Genomic DNA, 18,439 nt, shown 5'->3' with positions numbered 1-18,439 from the left:
AGTCATTTGGTCTCTGGTCCAACTACGCAACTCTACCACGTCAGCTTTGTGGTTGTAGCTGAAAGCAGTCATACACAATCTGTACACGAATGGATGTGGCTGTGTTTCAGTAAAACTTTATTTACAAAAATAGGCACGGCCTATGGACATAGTTTGCTGGATTAGGTAACCCTTCGATATCTTCTTTAGATTAGGCCTTCTGTGTTTATTAACATTCGATCATAGTTAATCTTGGTAAAGTGAAACCTTTGGAAGATTACAACGCTGTGTGTATTAAACACTGTTAATGGTTTCGCTTCTGCTGTGCACTGAAGTCTCACTATCGGCATCTGGAGGGATCCAACCTGAAGCAGGAGATTTGGGGACTCTTCAGAGCGTCATTGCATGAAGTCCTCCCTTGCTCTGTTCTCCATTTTATCTGGTTAGGATACCAGGAATATTGGAAAATGATGCCTCCTGGAAAGGGTTGGGAAAGCACCTCCATTGTATTTACATTGGCTACAATATTATCTGACTTCTGCTTTTTTCTCCCTTCTAGTAGAATACTAGAACACAAATTATTTATAATAAATTTCTGTGTATCTGTGTTTTTATACTATGTAGGAAAATAACCTTTGCCCAAATAAAAGATTTGTCCCATTCAATCTTTATTTTAAAATACTTAGAATTATTCACTATCCTGGCTTACAAATACTACAGTTCTTTATTTTAAATTGCAAACATAATTGTCTCTCCGTACGTCCCCAAAAGCCCATGGTCTCTAGAAAAGGTTGTTGCACAATGTTCTCTGACATCATAGTTTACTGTCACCTTTTTACTCAATACTTCCTGGTACTCTGTGCTTTCAGTAAATATGGTTTTATCCAGTCCTTCCTAATGGCCACTGAATAGAAATGGTAGTGATTTCAACATGGCCTTTTTCTTTTTTTGTGAGGTAATGTGTATTTTAACCCTAAAGTTTGAACGTAACTTAGAATCTATACTTTGCTTTACTTTCCTTCCAATCTTAGTTCTAGGATGTGCCTCTTTTGCAATAGTTACTAGATATAATAGGGTGGTGAACTGTATTTCCTGCTTCACCATTCAGTGTATTTGAAATTTATTCTCAGTAGAAAACTTGAATTTTTTTTGTTAAATAGATTTGGAGTATACTTAATGTAGTTGAATTTCCTATTTATCCCATAGTTTTTTCTCTTTCTGGAAATGGCAGGCAGCGGGACTTGTTTTTCTTTTCCAGAACTTATTGTACCTTTTCTTCAGGTTAAACCACAACGACTGGATTAAGCAGTATGAAACGTTAGCTGATATGGTAGTTCCAAGGTCTAGCAAGTAAGTAGTAGTCTTTGTAAAACCCATTTCTTTCCTGGAATTCTTTTTATAGTTTGGATGTTGGATTAGAAATATCTGTATGTTTCCTTTGTGGTCAGTTACAGTTTAGAACTATCTTTTCACTTTATAAATGAATTATGTTAACTCTAGTTACCATAATTTTCGACCTGGAAGGGGATTTTCAGCCTGATCAACTCACTCATGTTTATAGATGTAGAAGTTTGAGGCCACAAAGGTGAAGTGGTTTGCCCAGAGTCACATGTCCCATTAGTGTCAGGGCTAGAATTAGAACCCAGGTCTCTGGTGTACTTTTCCGCTGTGCTGTGCTACCTTCTGAAAATTCTTCATTCAGTGTTTATTGTGTACCTACTATGTGACTATAATTCCTCATTTATCTTGCAAAGGAAGTATACCAAAATGGCTATGTAGAGTACTGTGTTAATCTCCAAATAGTCACCATCACTTTCCAGTGAGCATAGATTCTACCTAATCTATACTGTCCTTAAAAAAAAAACACTTTTAGTAAGTGTTTTTTAGTTTATGGATTAACATACGTTGTCTTATTGGGTATTACAACAATTCTGTGAAGTACTTTGGACAATTATCATTCTTATTCTCATAGATGAGGAAGTAAAAATGCAAAAGAGTTAAATAGTTGCCTAAGGCATGGCTGTATAAGTGTTCAGTGGCAGTTAGGATTAAAACTGAGGTCTTCTAAATCCAGGTCCTGTACTCTTTTGAACTCTACCATGTCATTTTTTCCTGAATTCTGCCATTCCACGTGGGTGTTCTTTGCAAAAATACTCAATACTGTGTATAGGCACATCAAAGGATTCTTTTGTATGTATGGGCTTCAGGAGGTAGCGATGTGATGAAAGAAAGGTATAGGAGATAGTAAAGAGGTGGCATTAGTAAGCCTAGGTCCTTGAAATATTTTCTTTTCCAGTTTCATTGTGTCATAGCTTAGTGTAATGGCGGGAGCTTAATGTAATGGAGAGTCCTGGGCCCAGGGATCTGAAGTCTGTTCCTGGTTCTGTTCCCAACCTGGGGAAAGTCTTTTAAGTTTTCTGGGCCTCATTTTCTTTGTCTGTAAAACGAGCATAGCACCTTTCCTGTACACGTTATGTGGTTATTTTAAGGCTTGATAAGATATATAAAACTTAAGGTAATATGATGATTATTGTAGTTTCATAAATGTTGATTTTTTTGAGAACTAAACCTGTCTCAATGAAAGCCTCTGTTCTACCTGTTTCTCAGTTCAAAAGACATTTGGCATCACTGATTGTAAACTCAGCTATTTAAATTTGGTCATCAAGAATAGAGCAGTAGCCCAGCCAGCACTGTTAAGAGGATGGTTGGTTCATGTAGGGCACACACACTTCAGTGGGTTAGTCTGAAATTTTGTCCACTGCTTAGGAAAGATCTCTGTGACTTGATGCTGGATTTTTTGCTTATCATAGTAACTACATTTTTGAGTAATTACTATATGCTAGTCATTGTTCTAAGTGTTTTTTTTTAAGTCAATTATAAGTAGTAATACTTTCACTTGCTGCTTTTGGCATGATGCTTGAGTGATTGATTACTCTTGGGAACGGTGAAGATGAAAGTGGAATTTTGAGGGAGAAGAATAGGTTGAAAAATACCATCTTCAAACCTGAAAAAAAATATTTCACTTAAAAAATACACAGTCTAGGGGCTGACCCGGTGGCCGAGTGGTTAAGTTCATGTGCTCCGCTTTGGTGGCCCAGGGTTTCGCCAGTTCGGATCCTGGGCGCAGACATGGCACTGCTCATCGAGCCATGCTGAGGCGGCATTCCACATGCCACAACTAGAAGGACCTACAACTAGAATATACAACTGTATACCGGGGGGCTTTGGGAGAAAAAGGAAAAGTAAAATCTTAAAAAAAAATACACAATCTAGCTATTTGCAAAACATTCTACGTAAGTCTGAAAAGACTGGACAATTGGAAATCCTGCCATTATTGTGTGGTTAAGTGCAGGGATGTGTGTAAATACCATGCCAAAGTTATGGTCAAAGAAGTGGAGGCTGGGTTGCTGGGCTGCTGCTGCTTGTTGGAAAAATCATTTAGAAAGAGGTGCTTTTCACTGGTACTTTCACAATTACCATTTTCCTTTTGTTTGTCTGCTTTTCCTTGTTAATAGTCTGATTGAGTCAGATCACTGGTTAATTTTTGCCTTTTCTGTGTTGTTGGAAACAGCAGCAGACTCTTTCGGTGCTTCACAGTGGTTTTGGTTCAGGGAGCTGCGGCTCCAAATGAAGCAGAGGAGCCTCGCTAGGAAGGCCTAGAAAGAACTACCCTAGTGGAGCATTTCTCTTGTCTTTTGGAGCAGGGGTTGTAAAGATAACTTTCATAGAGAAAAGCAGGAAAGATGCCTTGGCAATGAAACAGGTAGATTGATTAGGGAGCAAATATAGCAGAGGAGGGAGGTAAGAAATCAGAAGCAGCAGGAAGAGCTAGTAAGCTCCAGGAGCACTGCCACTCACATGAGTGACTGAAAATGCCATGAAACATCTGAAAAGTGTTGACTTTTAGTTTCCTCTAGCCCTGGTTACGCTTAGAAAAAGATAGTGTTACTACTTCTACATAAGAGTAGAACTAAAGAGAGTGAGTTTGAGTCATTTATTTGAACCTGATAGAACTTTTGTAAGCTGGGTTAAACTAAGCCCCCTTTCAGGCACAGTTCCTGGCCACCATCATATCTGGGGAGAGTTCAAGTCCATGTGTAATCATGAAAAGATGGTACTTTCTTACCTCTTTCCTCTCCTTGTGGCCTTCATTTTGTTTATATGAGACTTTGGTCTCATATGTCACAGGGTCAATGCCGCTTTTGTCTTGGTTTGAAATCCATCCAACTTTTGGCTTCTCATCTCCCCTATACCTGAAGCTCACAGACCGTCACCTCTACTTGGCTTTCTACACGCTCTGCCCTTGGCCTTCCCCTTGACCTCTAGAAAGGCTTTACCTCTGGGATCTTAAATCTGTAATCCACCTCTTGAACCAGAGCCTTCTTTCCATCTTTTTCACTGTCGTGGAACCTGCTCTTTGACCTTGTCTACATCTCCAGTCCCCACCCCTTTGTTTGCATTGATGTTGTTGATTTCCTTCAGTCATGCTTCCTCTCCTGAGCCTGCACTCTCTAGTCCTCACTTCAGCCATTCTCTTGCCAGCACCATCATCTCTGGTCCCTGTGACCTTCTGCAAACTCCCACCCCAAATTAATCTTTAATGTAGTCTCCTGGCTTCTACGCCCGAATTGCTCGAGTGAGCTGGAGAGAATCTGGTAACCTGAGTATGGACCAGTCTAGACTTGGGCTGTTCTGTCTCAGCGAGGTGGTCCATTCTTTTGTCAGTGCTGTTTCAGCCATACCCTTGGCTCTGACCTGTGCCTGTAGCTTTAGGACTCCGAGATCTCCATCTGTGGCCTGTTTATCCCCATAGCTTCAGATCCACATACCTGGGTTCCTCCTGGACCACTCCACCTCTCTGTGCCCTAGGTAACTACCGATACAAGTTTGTCACCCCAATCTCAGCCTCCGACTCCCCATCTCCCTTGTAGCGTATCACAGCAACATCTGCCTAGTGACCCAAACTAGCAGCATGGTAGTCAGTCATTTTGGACTCTTACCTCTCCCTCATCCCCCCATCTAATGAGTTGTGTCATTTCTACCTCCCATAGTATTTGGTTGAACCATATGAAATTGCTATTTTGTAGGTCAAAAAGGTCAGATATCATTAATTTCATATGGTTCAACCTACTTTAAACTATCCCACTGTACCTACTGCTGCTGCTTCAGTTTAGACCCCAGCTCTTGGACCATTGTGATTGCCAGTAGCTGGTCTCCTTATCTCCCACATTTTCTTCCTCTCATCAGTCTTCTTTCTGCATTGCTGCCGTTTTCATCTCTGTGGTATACAGATCTCTTTGTTACTGGCACACGCACACGCATACATACACACAAACCCTTTCTACCCTGTGTTCCAGCTCTACTTATTTCTGGCAGTTTCCCAGATGCACTGTGCTATTCCACTCCTGTTTGTATTTGCATATGGGGTTCTGCCTGGAACATTCTCTTCCTTCGCCTGTCTTTCAAACTTCCACTTGGCATCACCACTGTAGTGCAACTCTTTTATGTCCCCCAGATAAAGTTATTCCTTCCCTTTTTTGTCCCAATATATCATATATATTTTCTCTTATAGCACTTACAACTCTGTATTGTAGTTTCCTGTTTACATGTTTCCTTTATTAGACCCATGTCTTGAGGTCAGGGAACTATGTCTTATTAGTTTTATTCCTAATAGGCAAGAGCTGGGCATATTTATAGAGGCTCAGTGCATGTTAAATGAGCGAAAGTCCATTATACTAAGGACTCATGGTTTATTTTTTGTAAAGTTTAAGAAATACTTTTCCTGGGGAGAGGAAGGAAAAGCAAATGACTTCTATTTATTTTTTCTTAATAAGGTAGTGCAAAGGGACTTAGTCATAAAACAAGACTGAATTTTTAGCCTGGCTTCTTTCACCACAAGGATTTTGAGTAAGCCAAACAACTTTACTTTGACCCAGGTCTTACATGATGGATGGGAGCCTGCATAATAGACACCTGGCTCCTTGACACAGAGCTGTGTCAAGCATCAAACACTTTTGAAACGGCCTTCAAGACAGCAAAGTACCGTATATGTTTAAAAGATTAATATGATAATGGTGGAATATTGTTATAGGTCTGAAATAGCCTGTCAAGTTGGATTTGGATTTGTTTTGATCTCAGTCAGTTTGCACATTACTGAGTCTATCTATGCTGGCAAACCGAAAGATCATGAAAGGTTTTTTTATTGAGTTCTGTCACTTGATAGCGACCTTGCTTTGGATTTGATATGCAGTGGGAGCAAGAACTAAGGGCAATAGTTTTGAGAGGGCACAATTTAAAGAGAGGTTTAAACATTCTAAATCTAGAGTAGCTCAGTTTATCGCCATGTTCGTGATTACAGTGGTCAGTTCTCCCAGAGGCGTCTGCTGGTCATTCTGATGGGGAGGGACCCCTGCTGGCTGGCCGGCCAGGAGCCAGAGTGGCTTCAGTTCTTAAAGCAGTTCTGCCATTAAGCGTTGTAGTTGTCTTCTGAATTTACTTTGCTAACCAGGCAGTTCTTAGCTTCCTGGAAAAACTAAGCTTGCTTTTTTTTCCCTTTGTCGTATTTAGTAAAGTATGTTTCAATTCCATAAGCAGTGCCTCAGTTTTGTAAAATTTAATAATTTTTCTGATTTCAGAAGTACCATATTGTAAATAAAAACTAAACATTAAAAAAAACTCCTGATACATGAAAGATAGAAAGGAGAAGAGACCCCCTTCTCCCACCTAACTGGTGTTCTCCCACCCCAAGATCATCCCTGTTCAATGATTCAGTGTGTAGCTTCATAGAGCTTGCATATGGGATTCTCTGCATGAGTAGCTGTGAGTAATTTTTGAAAGCCAAATTAGGGTCATACTGTACATGAACTATACAGCTTGCCTTTCCAAACAGTGGACTTTCCCCCAGGGCATTGCAAATTTATGTGACAGTTAAAATTTCCTGACAGTTGTGTCTGGAAAGGTTCCAGTAATGTCCACGAGAGCTGTGACTGGATGGAAGTTTTGACCTCACTGGGATCTTCTGAAGCCCAAAAGGAAGCCCGAGATGCATAAAAGTGTGTTTTGTCAGAGATTATTTAGACAGTTTTTGATTTAGCTTGTGATTGGGGAGGAAAGTAAGAATCTGAGGTGGAAGGTACTGGCAGAGAGGGTGGGCCAGGCCTCCATGGGGCTGGGCTGGAGAGAGGAAGAGAGAATTAGGTTTCCAGAAAAGAAGAGGATGCTTAACAGGGAAGCATGGAGACTCTGGAAACAAACCAGCTACTGGGCAATTTGGGCTTGGCCAGCCTGACAGTGATACAGATTGAAAAGCATGGTTCTCAGAGACTGGATGCTTTACTTGAGTTAATGTTTAATTTTGTTGGGTTAGGAAGAAGTAAGTGTCGTATAGAGCTATTAAGGTTCTACAAATAAAAACATCAAAAACAATGAGTGTCTTCAGTGTTTGAGGCAATGCAGATGAATAGCATTGAGGTGCTTTGGGAAGGGCTGCCATCCCCTGCTGCTCCTCCTCCTCCCCTGTTTCTGAGTTCTGCCCTCACTATGGAAGAGCGTAATCAGGATAAAGCTTTAAACAGGCTTCGTCTTTTTTTCCACAGCGTTCTCTCAGAGGACCAAGACAGTTACCTTTGTAATGTCACCTTGTTTAGGAAGGCAGTTGATGACTTCAGACACAAAGCCAGGGAAAACAAGTAAGATGATTATTTTATGTTTTTTGGTTTGTTAGATTACCTATACATGTTGTGGACAATTTTGTTTTCTCCCCCCAAATTTAGATTCATCGTACGTGACTTCCAGTATAATGAAGAGGAGATGAAAGCAGATAAAGAAGAAATGAACAGGCTTTCTACTGACAAGAAAAAGCAATTTGTATGTGGTCTTAATATTTAGTATTATCAGTGTTAATCAGAAGAAAAAGCAGTGTTGCTTTTCCTTGATTTAAAAGAAAGAAAAACTTCCCTGCTTTTGCTTTTAAGACATTTGATTTTTGTTAGTTTTTCTATTAAGTAGTCAAAATGATTCTATAGTTCTTAGATCTGTGAATAGTTGTTTTAAAATACATACCTTAAAATTAATTACTCCATCTAAATCCCTATCAGAAATTAATTTTAAATGCAGTGTTTTGATTAATATCCCTGTAGTGAGGGGTTATTTTAGTTAAACAGTAGTTTTCTCTTTTCAGTAAGAATTTTCATTTTCTTGATGCAAAGTGTTTTAATGCCACAATCTTTGACTGAAGTAGTTTGTACTTAAACCATTGGAGAGTTAGTATGTTCTTGGCAAAATGGGGAACAGGGATGGAATTGTGAAAAGGAAAGATGGTGTCAACTTTCCTGCCATCTTGAAGTACAGAATTACTGTGAAGACTAAAAGTTTGTATGGAAGGGGAAACATAGTGGGTGAAAATGTATTTCTCTTATAATGCAAGAGGAAATAAAGACAGATTCCATTTAAAATTATTTCTAAGTACTTCATAAACCATATCATCTCAATTGGGAGATAACTAACCCTAACCAAGTTATGTCCAATAAAACCAACTTACTATGAAGATCCAAAACTCTTTTAAAGAACAGATATTTTAACCAAAGATTTTCACCTGTTTTGTTATCCTTTTTGTTTAAATTAATTGGTTGGTACATCCAAATGAGCCCAATAAATGTTATCCAAATAACTGTTAGTTGAACTGATCATGTGTGTCTGAAGTATGGAAAGGCGATATTAAGTTATTTGAAATCTGTTTCTTTAAAGAAACGTTTTGAGTACTGGAAATCATAGTGAATATTTTAAGTTCGAAAAGAATTTATACTATGAAATAGAATCATTAAAAATTTAGAGCATGAAGAGGTTTTAGTGATCTAGATCAACCCTGATTTTACAGATGAGAAAACTAAGACTTAGGGATATTAAATGACTTGCTACGTAACTATTTATCTTTGCTCCTGGGAAATTATTTGTAATTTGAATTCTATTTTAAATGGATGAAATGTTTCAGAGCATGCATAGTAAATTCTGATTTTTATATTTTGCTTTTCAAACCTTTGTCAGTGCTGTTGAGTCAATTCTGACTCCTAGCGACCCCAAGTACAAGAGAGTGGAACCCTGCCTGGTCTTTTCATGTGATCCTCTCACCTTCCAGCGCTATATCACACAAGGCTCCACTGCTATTCATGGGCTTTTCATGGCCAGTCTTTTGGAAGTGGGTGGCCATGTCCTTCCTAGTCTGTCTAGCCTGGAAGCTCTGCTGAAACCTGTCCACCATGGGTGACCCTGATGTAATTTGAAATACCAGTGGCGTAGCTTTCAGCATCACAGCTGCCACAGTATGACAACCAACAGACAGGTGCTGTGGTTCCCTGACTGGGAAACAAACCCAGGCCACAGGGATGAGAGCACTGACTCTTAACTGCTAGGCCACAGGGCTGGCTTTTCAAGCCTAGGGCACCTCTATATTCTGTATCACTTTAAACCACTTTCATTAAGATATGTGCCTTTTTCTGTGTAGTGAATAGGTTCGATGAATTTTAGTGTCTACTGAAGTTATAGAGTAGTGGCTAACCTTTTAATCTAATTTAAGTAAAGTATTCAAGATAATGAGAATAACAAAACATTTTTAAAGTGAATTATAATATGATTTAATTCTCCTACAGATTCTTAGTGGATGTTCACTCCTTTAAAAGTACTTGGTTTATCTAATTTATAATTGCCATTTCCAAGACTAAATTGGTGGTGATTTTTTTTTTTTATAGGGACCACTTGTACGGTGGCTTAAAGTGAATTTCAGTGAGGCGTTTATTGCGTGGATTCATGTGAAAGCGTTGAGGGTTTTTGTTGAGTCTGTTTTAAGGTAAAGTAAGTTAACTGAGAAACTTGGAACTGAAGACTTCGTAGATCCCTTTACTTTAGATCTCTTTATTATAATACACAGTCCAATAATAGGAAATGGATTTGGAGAAGCCAAAGGGCCGGTCGTGAGAGAGAGATTGTCAATATCACATAGTTTATTACATGCATATAAGTCTTGTCCCTTAACACCAGGTTTGGAAAAAGAGATCCATCCTGCTGTACTCTGATTCTTTTTTATGTAGTTATTTAAGTGAAAAGTCAATTATAAAATATTGGCCAGTGTTTGTTTAAAAGAAAGATCTTTCAAATATTTTACATGTAGTTTGGTACACAGTATGCTAATGACTTATGTTAAGTCATTGTTTCATGTTAACCTAAAATATTTTATTATTTTGAGATTCTTAAAATCTCAATCATCTTGTGATCCTCTGTACATGTTGTTTATACTAGAAATAGTTAAAAATACTTATCTGTGGTCATGCTCACTATTTTTAAATTTCTTTGAATTTTCAAAGTAGATGTAGGTAATCTCATGTTGTTTATCATCACTAAAGTATCTACTAAGTTTATATATTATTACTATTTCCTGAGGGTATTCATAGATTACCTTAAAAATTGAAGAGTAATTAATTAATAGTAGACAATTGGCTCTCATTTTAAAGAAAGATTTCTAGTGAACAGTGCAGACCAGAGAAGTTCTTTGTATATTAGTTGAACTTGTAAAGGTGGTCATTAAAATGAGAAACCGTCCTCCCGTTAATTATGATTAAGGAACAGGAGGAGAATATTTGCTTTCAAAAGAAAATCTCTTTATATGTTTGCTTGTGTTACATACTGTATTTCTCCTTCCCTCTAAGGTATGGCTTGCCAGTGAACTTCCAAGCGATGCTACTTCAGCCCAATAAGAAAACAATGAAGAAACTAAGAGAAGTATTATATGAATTGTATAAACATCTGGATAGCAGCGCAGCAGCTATTATTGATGTAAGTACTTCTTAGATAGCCTAGTAGCGTAGAAACTGGAATGAATTTCAGAAAACGTTATTGGAAGAAGATAGAAAAGGGGTAGTAAGTATTGTGATGGTCTTTTTCTTATTTCTCTCAGGTTCTCAGAGTTAATTTGTTAGATAAACATAGCAAGTAATTTGCCTTGTTTACTCTGTTTTATACTAGTTAGAGCTGTGCTTTGCTTCTTGGTATTTCTAAAAGCCAGTCATTATCTTGCTGTAGGTCAGATTTTATAGCTCCAGAAATATAGAAGCAACCAATGATACTAGATGATTACAAAAATTATAAATTGCAGGGAGGAAGAAAATAAGTACTTGCTTTAACCTTATTTGGCAGAAGTAGTAGCGTCAATAGATAAGCATTTTAAAGGGAACTGTCATTTTTCTAAAGTGGTGTGTGTTTTTATCTTCTTCTAAACAGAAGGTATAAACAAAGTGTGTGTGTTTTTTCTTGTTGCTGTTGTTTAAAATTGTAGTGGGCTTTTATTTTGTTGATTTTAAATATCTTGATTGTTTTCCTCTTTCGGATGGTAGTATCTCACATGTACATTAGTTAGAACCCATGAAAAGTTAGTTTTTCTTGATAGAAGAAAATGTAGGAAATGATTTTCATGGAATTGTTGATAAAATATGAGGTCTGACTTTGATAGATAATTTCCTACCAGTAAATTCTTATAAAATAGGTATGTAGTAAGTGATATCTTTAAAACCATACTTAGTTTATTTTTATAACATTTTTATAACATTTTATAACAAACATTTTATAAACCCTGTATCCCATAAACTCAGTACCCCAAGCCTGGATTTGAAAAGCAGTTGTTTACAGTATACATAAAAATGGTTACTAGGGTCAAGATTAAACACCTATGGGCTTTGGAGTCAGAGTGCTTGAATCTGGCTTTACCACTCACTGTCTGTGTGCCCAGGCCACGTCAGCCTTTCTGAGATTGTCTCCTCATTTGCAAAATGGAGGTGATAATACCTAACTCAGATTACATTAACATAAATGCATTAACTGAGCCCAAAGTAGGTGTTCAGTTGGAAGGTAAATGGTAATACTTTATTTCTTCTTTTGCTTTTTGTAAATACTTAATTGAATAATTGTCTGATTTTTCCATAGGCTCCTATGGATATTCCAGGCTTAAATCTGAGTCAACAGGAATACTACCCCTATGTGTACTACAAGATTGATTGCAACTTGCTGGAATTCAAGTGAAAATGAACTCCTCCCCAGACAGTCGTGTCCTTGTGTTGGTGTATGCTCACAGACATAGATATGACAGTACTTTTATCTCTTTATTATCCTTTGCTTGCCTCTGACCCCTTTTCCTAAGTGAGTTCTCCCGTAGTGGTCCATTTCTCAGCATTTTCTTTTTAAAGGAAAATATATGTCTCATTTCTTTTTATTGATCAGGTCTGTAAAATGTGTACTGAAAAACTCAGAGTTTATTTATAAACAGAATAGTTTATTTAAACAGAAAGTCTTTCCTCATTGGTATCGTGGTATGCATTAATTCCATTTGTTACTATTGTGCACAAAAGCCTTGTTTACAAGGGAGTGGTGTAAACATTTATACCATTTTGTCCACTGTGTTTAGTAGACATAACTGTTCAGTAGTTATTAAATTGTGATGTAAAGAAATGTGAGAATATTCAGGTATGTGCTTTCTGAATGTTTCAAATTACAGTCTATGAGCACTGTTGACACCCACAGGAGAGAATAAAATTACCTGTGCAAAGGTGTATTGTGGTGTGTGTGACTTCAGGAGATTACACTTCAGTTTGAGAGTTATTAAATGATATCGTAGCTAACTTGCTATGCTACTTGTAAGATTTTGTTATATACTGAGGTGTGACCATTTGTGTCTGACTTGCATATGATTTAAATGTGCCAAATTTGGGTCAGAGCACAAGACACTAGACTTTTAGGTCTCTAAAATAATTAGGAAGTAGGGCCCATTTTGAATAAAGTTTAGCAAAACTGCAGCTTTAGTCATTTGTTTCGTCTAAGTCCTTGTTTTATGTGGTTCTTTTTTAAGATCTATAATTATAAAAGCTTTCATTTTGACATTTATGTCACTTATGACATAGTCTGAAAATAGAGGCATTGCTGGTCTTAAAAACCTCCAAAACGAATGACTCAGTTAGCTTCATGAAGAGCTGTGAAAAAGGACCACATAGGCTTGCTGCCCTTCCTGTGCACTCACAGGCCTGTAAATGGGAGAGAGAAGTTTACGTTTTATTTTAAGGGCATTTATAAACTATTCTATTCCCTCTAAAAAATTAGTCTCCAAAATCCTTTTTATTTCAAAAGCTTATATTGTTTCAAAAGTAATTGTTAACTTCAAACAAATATAGACTTACATAAAGTACAACATGAGAGACAAACCCCCCTCACCCAGTTTTGCTTCCCAAGGAAGTGTGTGTTTCCTTCCAGGCCTTTTTCTGTATCCCCACAACATATCTCTCTCTCTCTCTCTCTCTCTCTCTCTCTCTCTCTCACACACACACAGACTTTATTTTAAAATGAAAATGGGATCATACTGCACATATTCTCTCACTGGCTTTCTGCTTACTAGTATATCCCGGATATGTATATGTCAGTGTATCTAGAGCGACCTTGTTCTTTAACCAGCTCCATGGTTGTCCGTGCCATAATACAGCCTGGATGGATATTCAGGTTGTTTTTAGTTTTTGCTGTTACAAACGCTGCTGCAGTAAACGTCTTTGCACAAATATCTTTGTTTACCTGTATTAGTATTTTTGTAAGAGAGATCCTGGAAGTGGGATTAGTAGGTCATAGGGTATATTTAAAATTTTGATACCTACCTGCAAAGTTATCTGTCAGAATTCTAAATTCAAGACGTGTTTGGGATGCAGATTTTATTTTCAGTTTTCCTTTGGCTAAGGGGAAGCTGAAAAGTTTTGTTTTTGATGTCAGAAAATTCTGGTTCTCTTTCTTCTTTTGCAAGTGTTCTTTGAGTCTTAGTATCTGTAAAATAGGTTTAATTTCTGTATCATAGGGGGATTGACAAAGTAAAAGATATGCAGGCTACACGATGGCTTTAAGATTTTATTTAGACTTGAATATTGTTCTGCTATGAGTAGGTAGGAATTGTGTCGTTTAAAATCGCAGAGTATGTTGGGGACTGTGGGACTCTTGCTGTAATTTCTCTGAGGGATGCAGTAAGCAGAGTGGCTGAGAGTGCAGCTCTGTTCCTGAAGAGCTCAGTGATCGCCAGGCCCCCGTCCCCACTTTGTGGAATGGGGATGAGTAGAGTGCCCACCTCCTGGGGCCGTTGTGCTGAGCGTGCACATAAAGTTCTTAGGATGGTGCCTGGTAAAGATTTGATCCATGTATTTACAATCCTAGAGGAGGGCCCGTAGCCCCTTTTTCACTTGTGTTTAATCTGGTATATGTAATTGTGGAGTCTGGAGGGTAGAAAGAAGTAATTACATGGGTGGGGGGATGGTGAATAATAGAGTCTGTGTCTATAACATAACATTAAAGCTGTTTGCCTGTCTCTGAGCTCAGTCCCTGTTGGATTATTTATATTGTTCATGGCAGCTGCCATCCCTGGGAAGGGACTGTTCCCGTAGCTTGCCTTGGTTTGTTTGCTGCAGAGTCCACTGGCCCTTCTCTAGGATAGAGCTCAGATAACTGAGATCCATTAAACATTTATTGAATGTCTGTTAGAGACCGTTCTGCCCAGGCTCACATCCATCACCTCTTCCTTCCTGTGGTGTTCATGCTGGGAGGAGTGACGGTGCCCATTCTGCACATGCAGAGGCTTGGAGTCAAAGCAGCTAAGTGATTTCTTTGTTAAAACTCACGAATTCTAAGTCAGAGTCTGAATTTGAACCTATTTCCTACTGCCGGGTTTTTCCTTCCTACCATGGCTCTGGCCCTCCACTAGGTACTCTACAAGTGAGCCAAACACATTCCTTAATTTTGGTCCAGGTTAGATAATGGTATAGAAAAGGTGTTAGATGTGGACCATCAGAGATTAAATTGTGTTGGTATTTGGCAGGAACCTAGGAGCCCAGAACATCCCCTCAGTGAGGGGTGATGATGTGTCCAGCTGCTGCATGCTCATTTCGCTGGTCTAAGTTATTCAACCCAGAGGATTTTCCTTCCTCAGATAGTATTGCTGAAGTTGCTTTTAAGACACTGTGTGGTCTGAGTGGAACATACTCCTTATGGCTTTTTGAATGAGCACACGTCAAGTACTATCTTTAATACTTTGTACATAACAAATACTCAGCAAATGTGAACTTTTCTGTGCTCTCATTTCAAAATTAGTCTCAAATATTGAAAATAAAATATAAGAAATTGATCTGGATATGAAGTTATTCTTCATTCTCATCTGCCTTTATTTTTAAAGAAGAAAAGTAACGTATGCACAAGGTTAAAAATCATTTACACAAATATTCTAGAACAGCTTATAATGAAAACCTTGAAGGCCTTTAGAAAAAATGTGGTTATTGTTTCTGTTGACATCAGTAAAAGACGGTTTGTCCTAGAAGGTCTATGACAGTATTATGTTCTAGAGGAAACGTATTGAAAACTTTCCTAATTAAGTTCCTGTTGACGTTTACCCATTTCAGTAATGTAAACTTATTTATAGTCTTTATTTTTCTAGCATAAATAGCTGTAAATTAATATATGAATGTAATTCTGGCTTTTTTTTTAAAAAAAGGAATATAATACATCAGAACCATTTTATTCACCAGCCAGTTTACTCTTAGCATTTAGATCTGAGCCCCTGGACATGGGAGAAAAAATAAACAGAGTAAAATCATGGAAGTGAATCAGCAGTAAGAGAATATCTCTTGGGGTCGTTAGAGAAGAAAATGAAACTGAGGACACGCAAGACAACATCCATCATACCAGGAGTGGTCAAATAACGCAAGAAGAAAACAGCGTACAACAGGTAGAGGGCAGCCCCGCAGACACAAACAGGACGTTTCCTGACAGTTGCTCAGTATTGAAATTGATTGTATCCACAGCAGTTCTTACTTGGGGAATTAATAAAAATGCGGGTTCGTTGCCACGCTCCACAGAGATGTGATTTATAATCTTGAGTAGGTCCGAGGGAATAGTCTACGTTTTTAACGAACACCCAGGAGACTCAGGTGCTGGTAGTCAGTCAGTTAAATCTGAGCTGCCTTTTAAAGTTTCTTGCTCTGAACCCCCACATAGGGTCATTGGCTTAGAGTTTGTGAGCATCTGGAGGTCTTGTTCAAATAGTGATTCTTCTCTGTTTCACTAAGACCACACTTAATAGGATCACTGTGGATAAATCAGCTTTTCTCATCCTGTCACCTGAAGAAGTGTTCTACGTCATTAATCAATAGAACCAGGAAGTTCTGCCTCAGCAGAAACTGATCAACGTAGATGTCTCTTATCCTTGCAAGGCCATAGAATATCACATTGAAATTTGCAAAAACTGTCTAAAATGATCAAGGTTACATTTTTATCTTTTAATTGAAAACCCACTTTGGGTGGAATTTATCACTGTCTATAAAGTATAAAAGAACAATCAAAACAGACTTTCAGAGAATGGTTTGTATGAGGAAACCAAAAAAGGAGTATGAAGATAAAAGTGAAAAAAGTTGCATGCAGTAAAGGTTATTTTGATGTTAGAGGAATAAACTGAGTGTACAATACTACTTTGAACTTGAAAGTAGTCATTTTTTTTTTTGACCAGAGGATGAACAGAAACTATCCAGAATATCAAACCTAAAGAGAGGCTTTTGTGTATTTAGCCATTTCCTAGATATGTGGATGACCTGTTTGGATATTTCTATGACAAATTATTCTTAATTATCCTTTTCACCAACACAACTTGCCAGATTTTATATTTATATATCCAGGTACTTGTTTGGGCTGATTCTGGGATTAACTACAGGTCAGTACCGGTTTTAATATGTTATAAGCATAAAGTCCCTCGTTTTTTAAAATAAAAATGGTGACTACACGGGTGCTATATTTTACCACAAGAGGGCACTCTGGTGTCATAGAAAAGCAAACAGGAAGTTTCCTCCCCATGCTTCCCTTCACCGTTGGTTGTGAAACATAGAGTTGATGTAAGAATCCCAGAGATGCTCGGTAGCGTTCTCATTCAGAATATTTTGGTATGACTCTTTGTTAATATAAAGTTTTCAGAAAATGTTAGATGACTCACGTTCATTTTGTGACTGTGTGTGTGTGTGTGTGTGTGAGTTTGTGTGTGTAGAACCAGTGTATAGAACCCAGACATTTTTCAGGTGACTAGTGCCAGCCAGTGACAAAGTTTTTACCAGTCAAAAATAAAATGAAAAATGTGATATATTTATGTGCATATTTGTCTATGTGTGTTTGCATATATAATCACTCATTCAGCAAGTCGTTCCTCAGCTCATCCTGTGAACAGGCCTTGTTTTGAGTACTGGGGAAATGATGCTGAGCAGTAGAAAGGCACAGTGCCTCCCTCGACAGGCCCTACTACTCATCCAGTGGCACCCTTACTTGACAAAATACAAATTTGGCAACCCAAAATTAGAAAAAGTATTTTACTGATATGTGAAATCCAGAATCTGAAACCATGCTTAAAAGTATCTGTCCAGAAAAGTTGGCCTATAATGTTAGTTAGTGGGTAAAGAATAGACTCATATTTTTTCACATCTGACCACACAGTTGGTCTGGTTCAGCACTGTCCAAAAGAATTTTCTATCATGATGGACATTCTTTATCTCTCCTACCCAATATGATAGCCTCTGCCACACGTGGCACGTCACTTGAAATGTGGCTGGTGTGACTGAGGAACTGCATTTTTAATCTTATTTAACTTTAATTAATGTAAATAGCTACATGTGGCTAGTGGGTGCTGCATTGGACTGAGCAGGTCTAGTTGGTCACACTTGAGCAATGAGCTGTTTTGCCCTTGAGTTTCCAATATGCCCCATATCCTGTGGCTGTTTTTATGCCTTTAACTTAAAGAGCCAGCCTAGCTTCTATTTACTTTGATTGCCAGATTTAATTTCCCCACAAGCCTGAGAAACAAGGAGAGGAAAAGATTGCTTTCTGAATCGTTATTGATGTGCCTCAGATTGCTACACAGACAGCTTTCTCTTTGATCACAAAAGACAACTATGTATACTTTGTGCCTTTATGTGCATAAGGGTAAACCGGTTGCAATATTGAAAGACCAAAAGCTGTCTGATGGGAAATATTGAATCAGCGGAATTGAAAACACAGCTGTGTGGTTCTATTGGGAATATAATTTCTTCTGTCAGTCAGTGCTCACTCAGTGTTCATTGTATACAGGGCATTCGCTACACCAGGCTCTGTAAGGAGACATTGGGAAAACACTCAGCACATGTTCTTGAATGACATTATTTGTCTCTGTTGACTCTTAGGAATTCAAGAGATTCATAAAATAGTGAACGGCTCAGGTCTCTAGCAAGAAGTCTAGCGACTTACAGGGAGCCCTTGGAAAGAGGCTAGTGGTATATGAAAGGGATAGCAACCCTGTTGTTCTCATCAGTGATACATTGACATGGATCTTACTTCTTCGTGAGCCCAGTGGCACCACTCTGTGGGGCAACTGGCCCAGGGAGAAGGGAGTGCA

The 18,439-nt window shown here is 38.2% G+C and overlaps 1 protein-coding gene across 3 annotated transcripts in view; it reads left to right on the top strand.

Moving 5' to 3' along the window:
* Positions 1 to 14,355, top strand: part of ATP6V1C1 (ATPase H+ transporting V1 subunit C1) — a 40,864-nt gene extending 26,509 nt beyond the window's left edge. For 2 of the 3 annotated variants that reach the window (XM_046642044.1, XM_046642042.1), the window contains 6 exons: positions 1,261 to 1,329; positions 7,575 to 7,667; positions 7,752 to 7,845; positions 9,723 to 9,820; positions 10,677 to 10,803; positions 11,947 to 14,355. In XM_046642044.1, the coding sequence (XP_046498000.1) occupies positions 1,261 to 1,329; positions 7,575 to 7,667; positions 7,752 to 7,845; positions 9,723 to 9,820; positions 10,677 to 10,803; positions 11,947 to 12,042 (577 nt within the window). In that variant the 3' untranslated portion in view covers positions 12,043 to 14,355. The remainder of the gene's footprint in view (positions 1 to 1,260; positions 1,330 to 7,574; positions 7,668 to 7,751; positions 7,846 to 9,722; positions 9,821 to 10,676; positions 10,804 to 11,946) is intronic. The other variant, XM_046642045.1, reaches the window with a different exon arrangement.
* The last annotated feature ends 4,084 nt before the right edge of the window (positions 14,356 to 18,439 follow it).

Source organism: Equus quagga, chromosome 16 (genome assembly GCF_021613505.1).
Source record: "Equus quagga isolate Etosha38 chromosome 16, UCLA_HA_Equagga_1.0, whole genome shotgun sequence".
Classification (NCBI taxonomy): Eukaryota; Metazoa; Chordata; class Mammalia; order Perissodactyla; family Equidae; genus Equus; species Equus quagga.
This window is presented reverse-complemented; position numbering and strand designations above follow the sequence as displayed.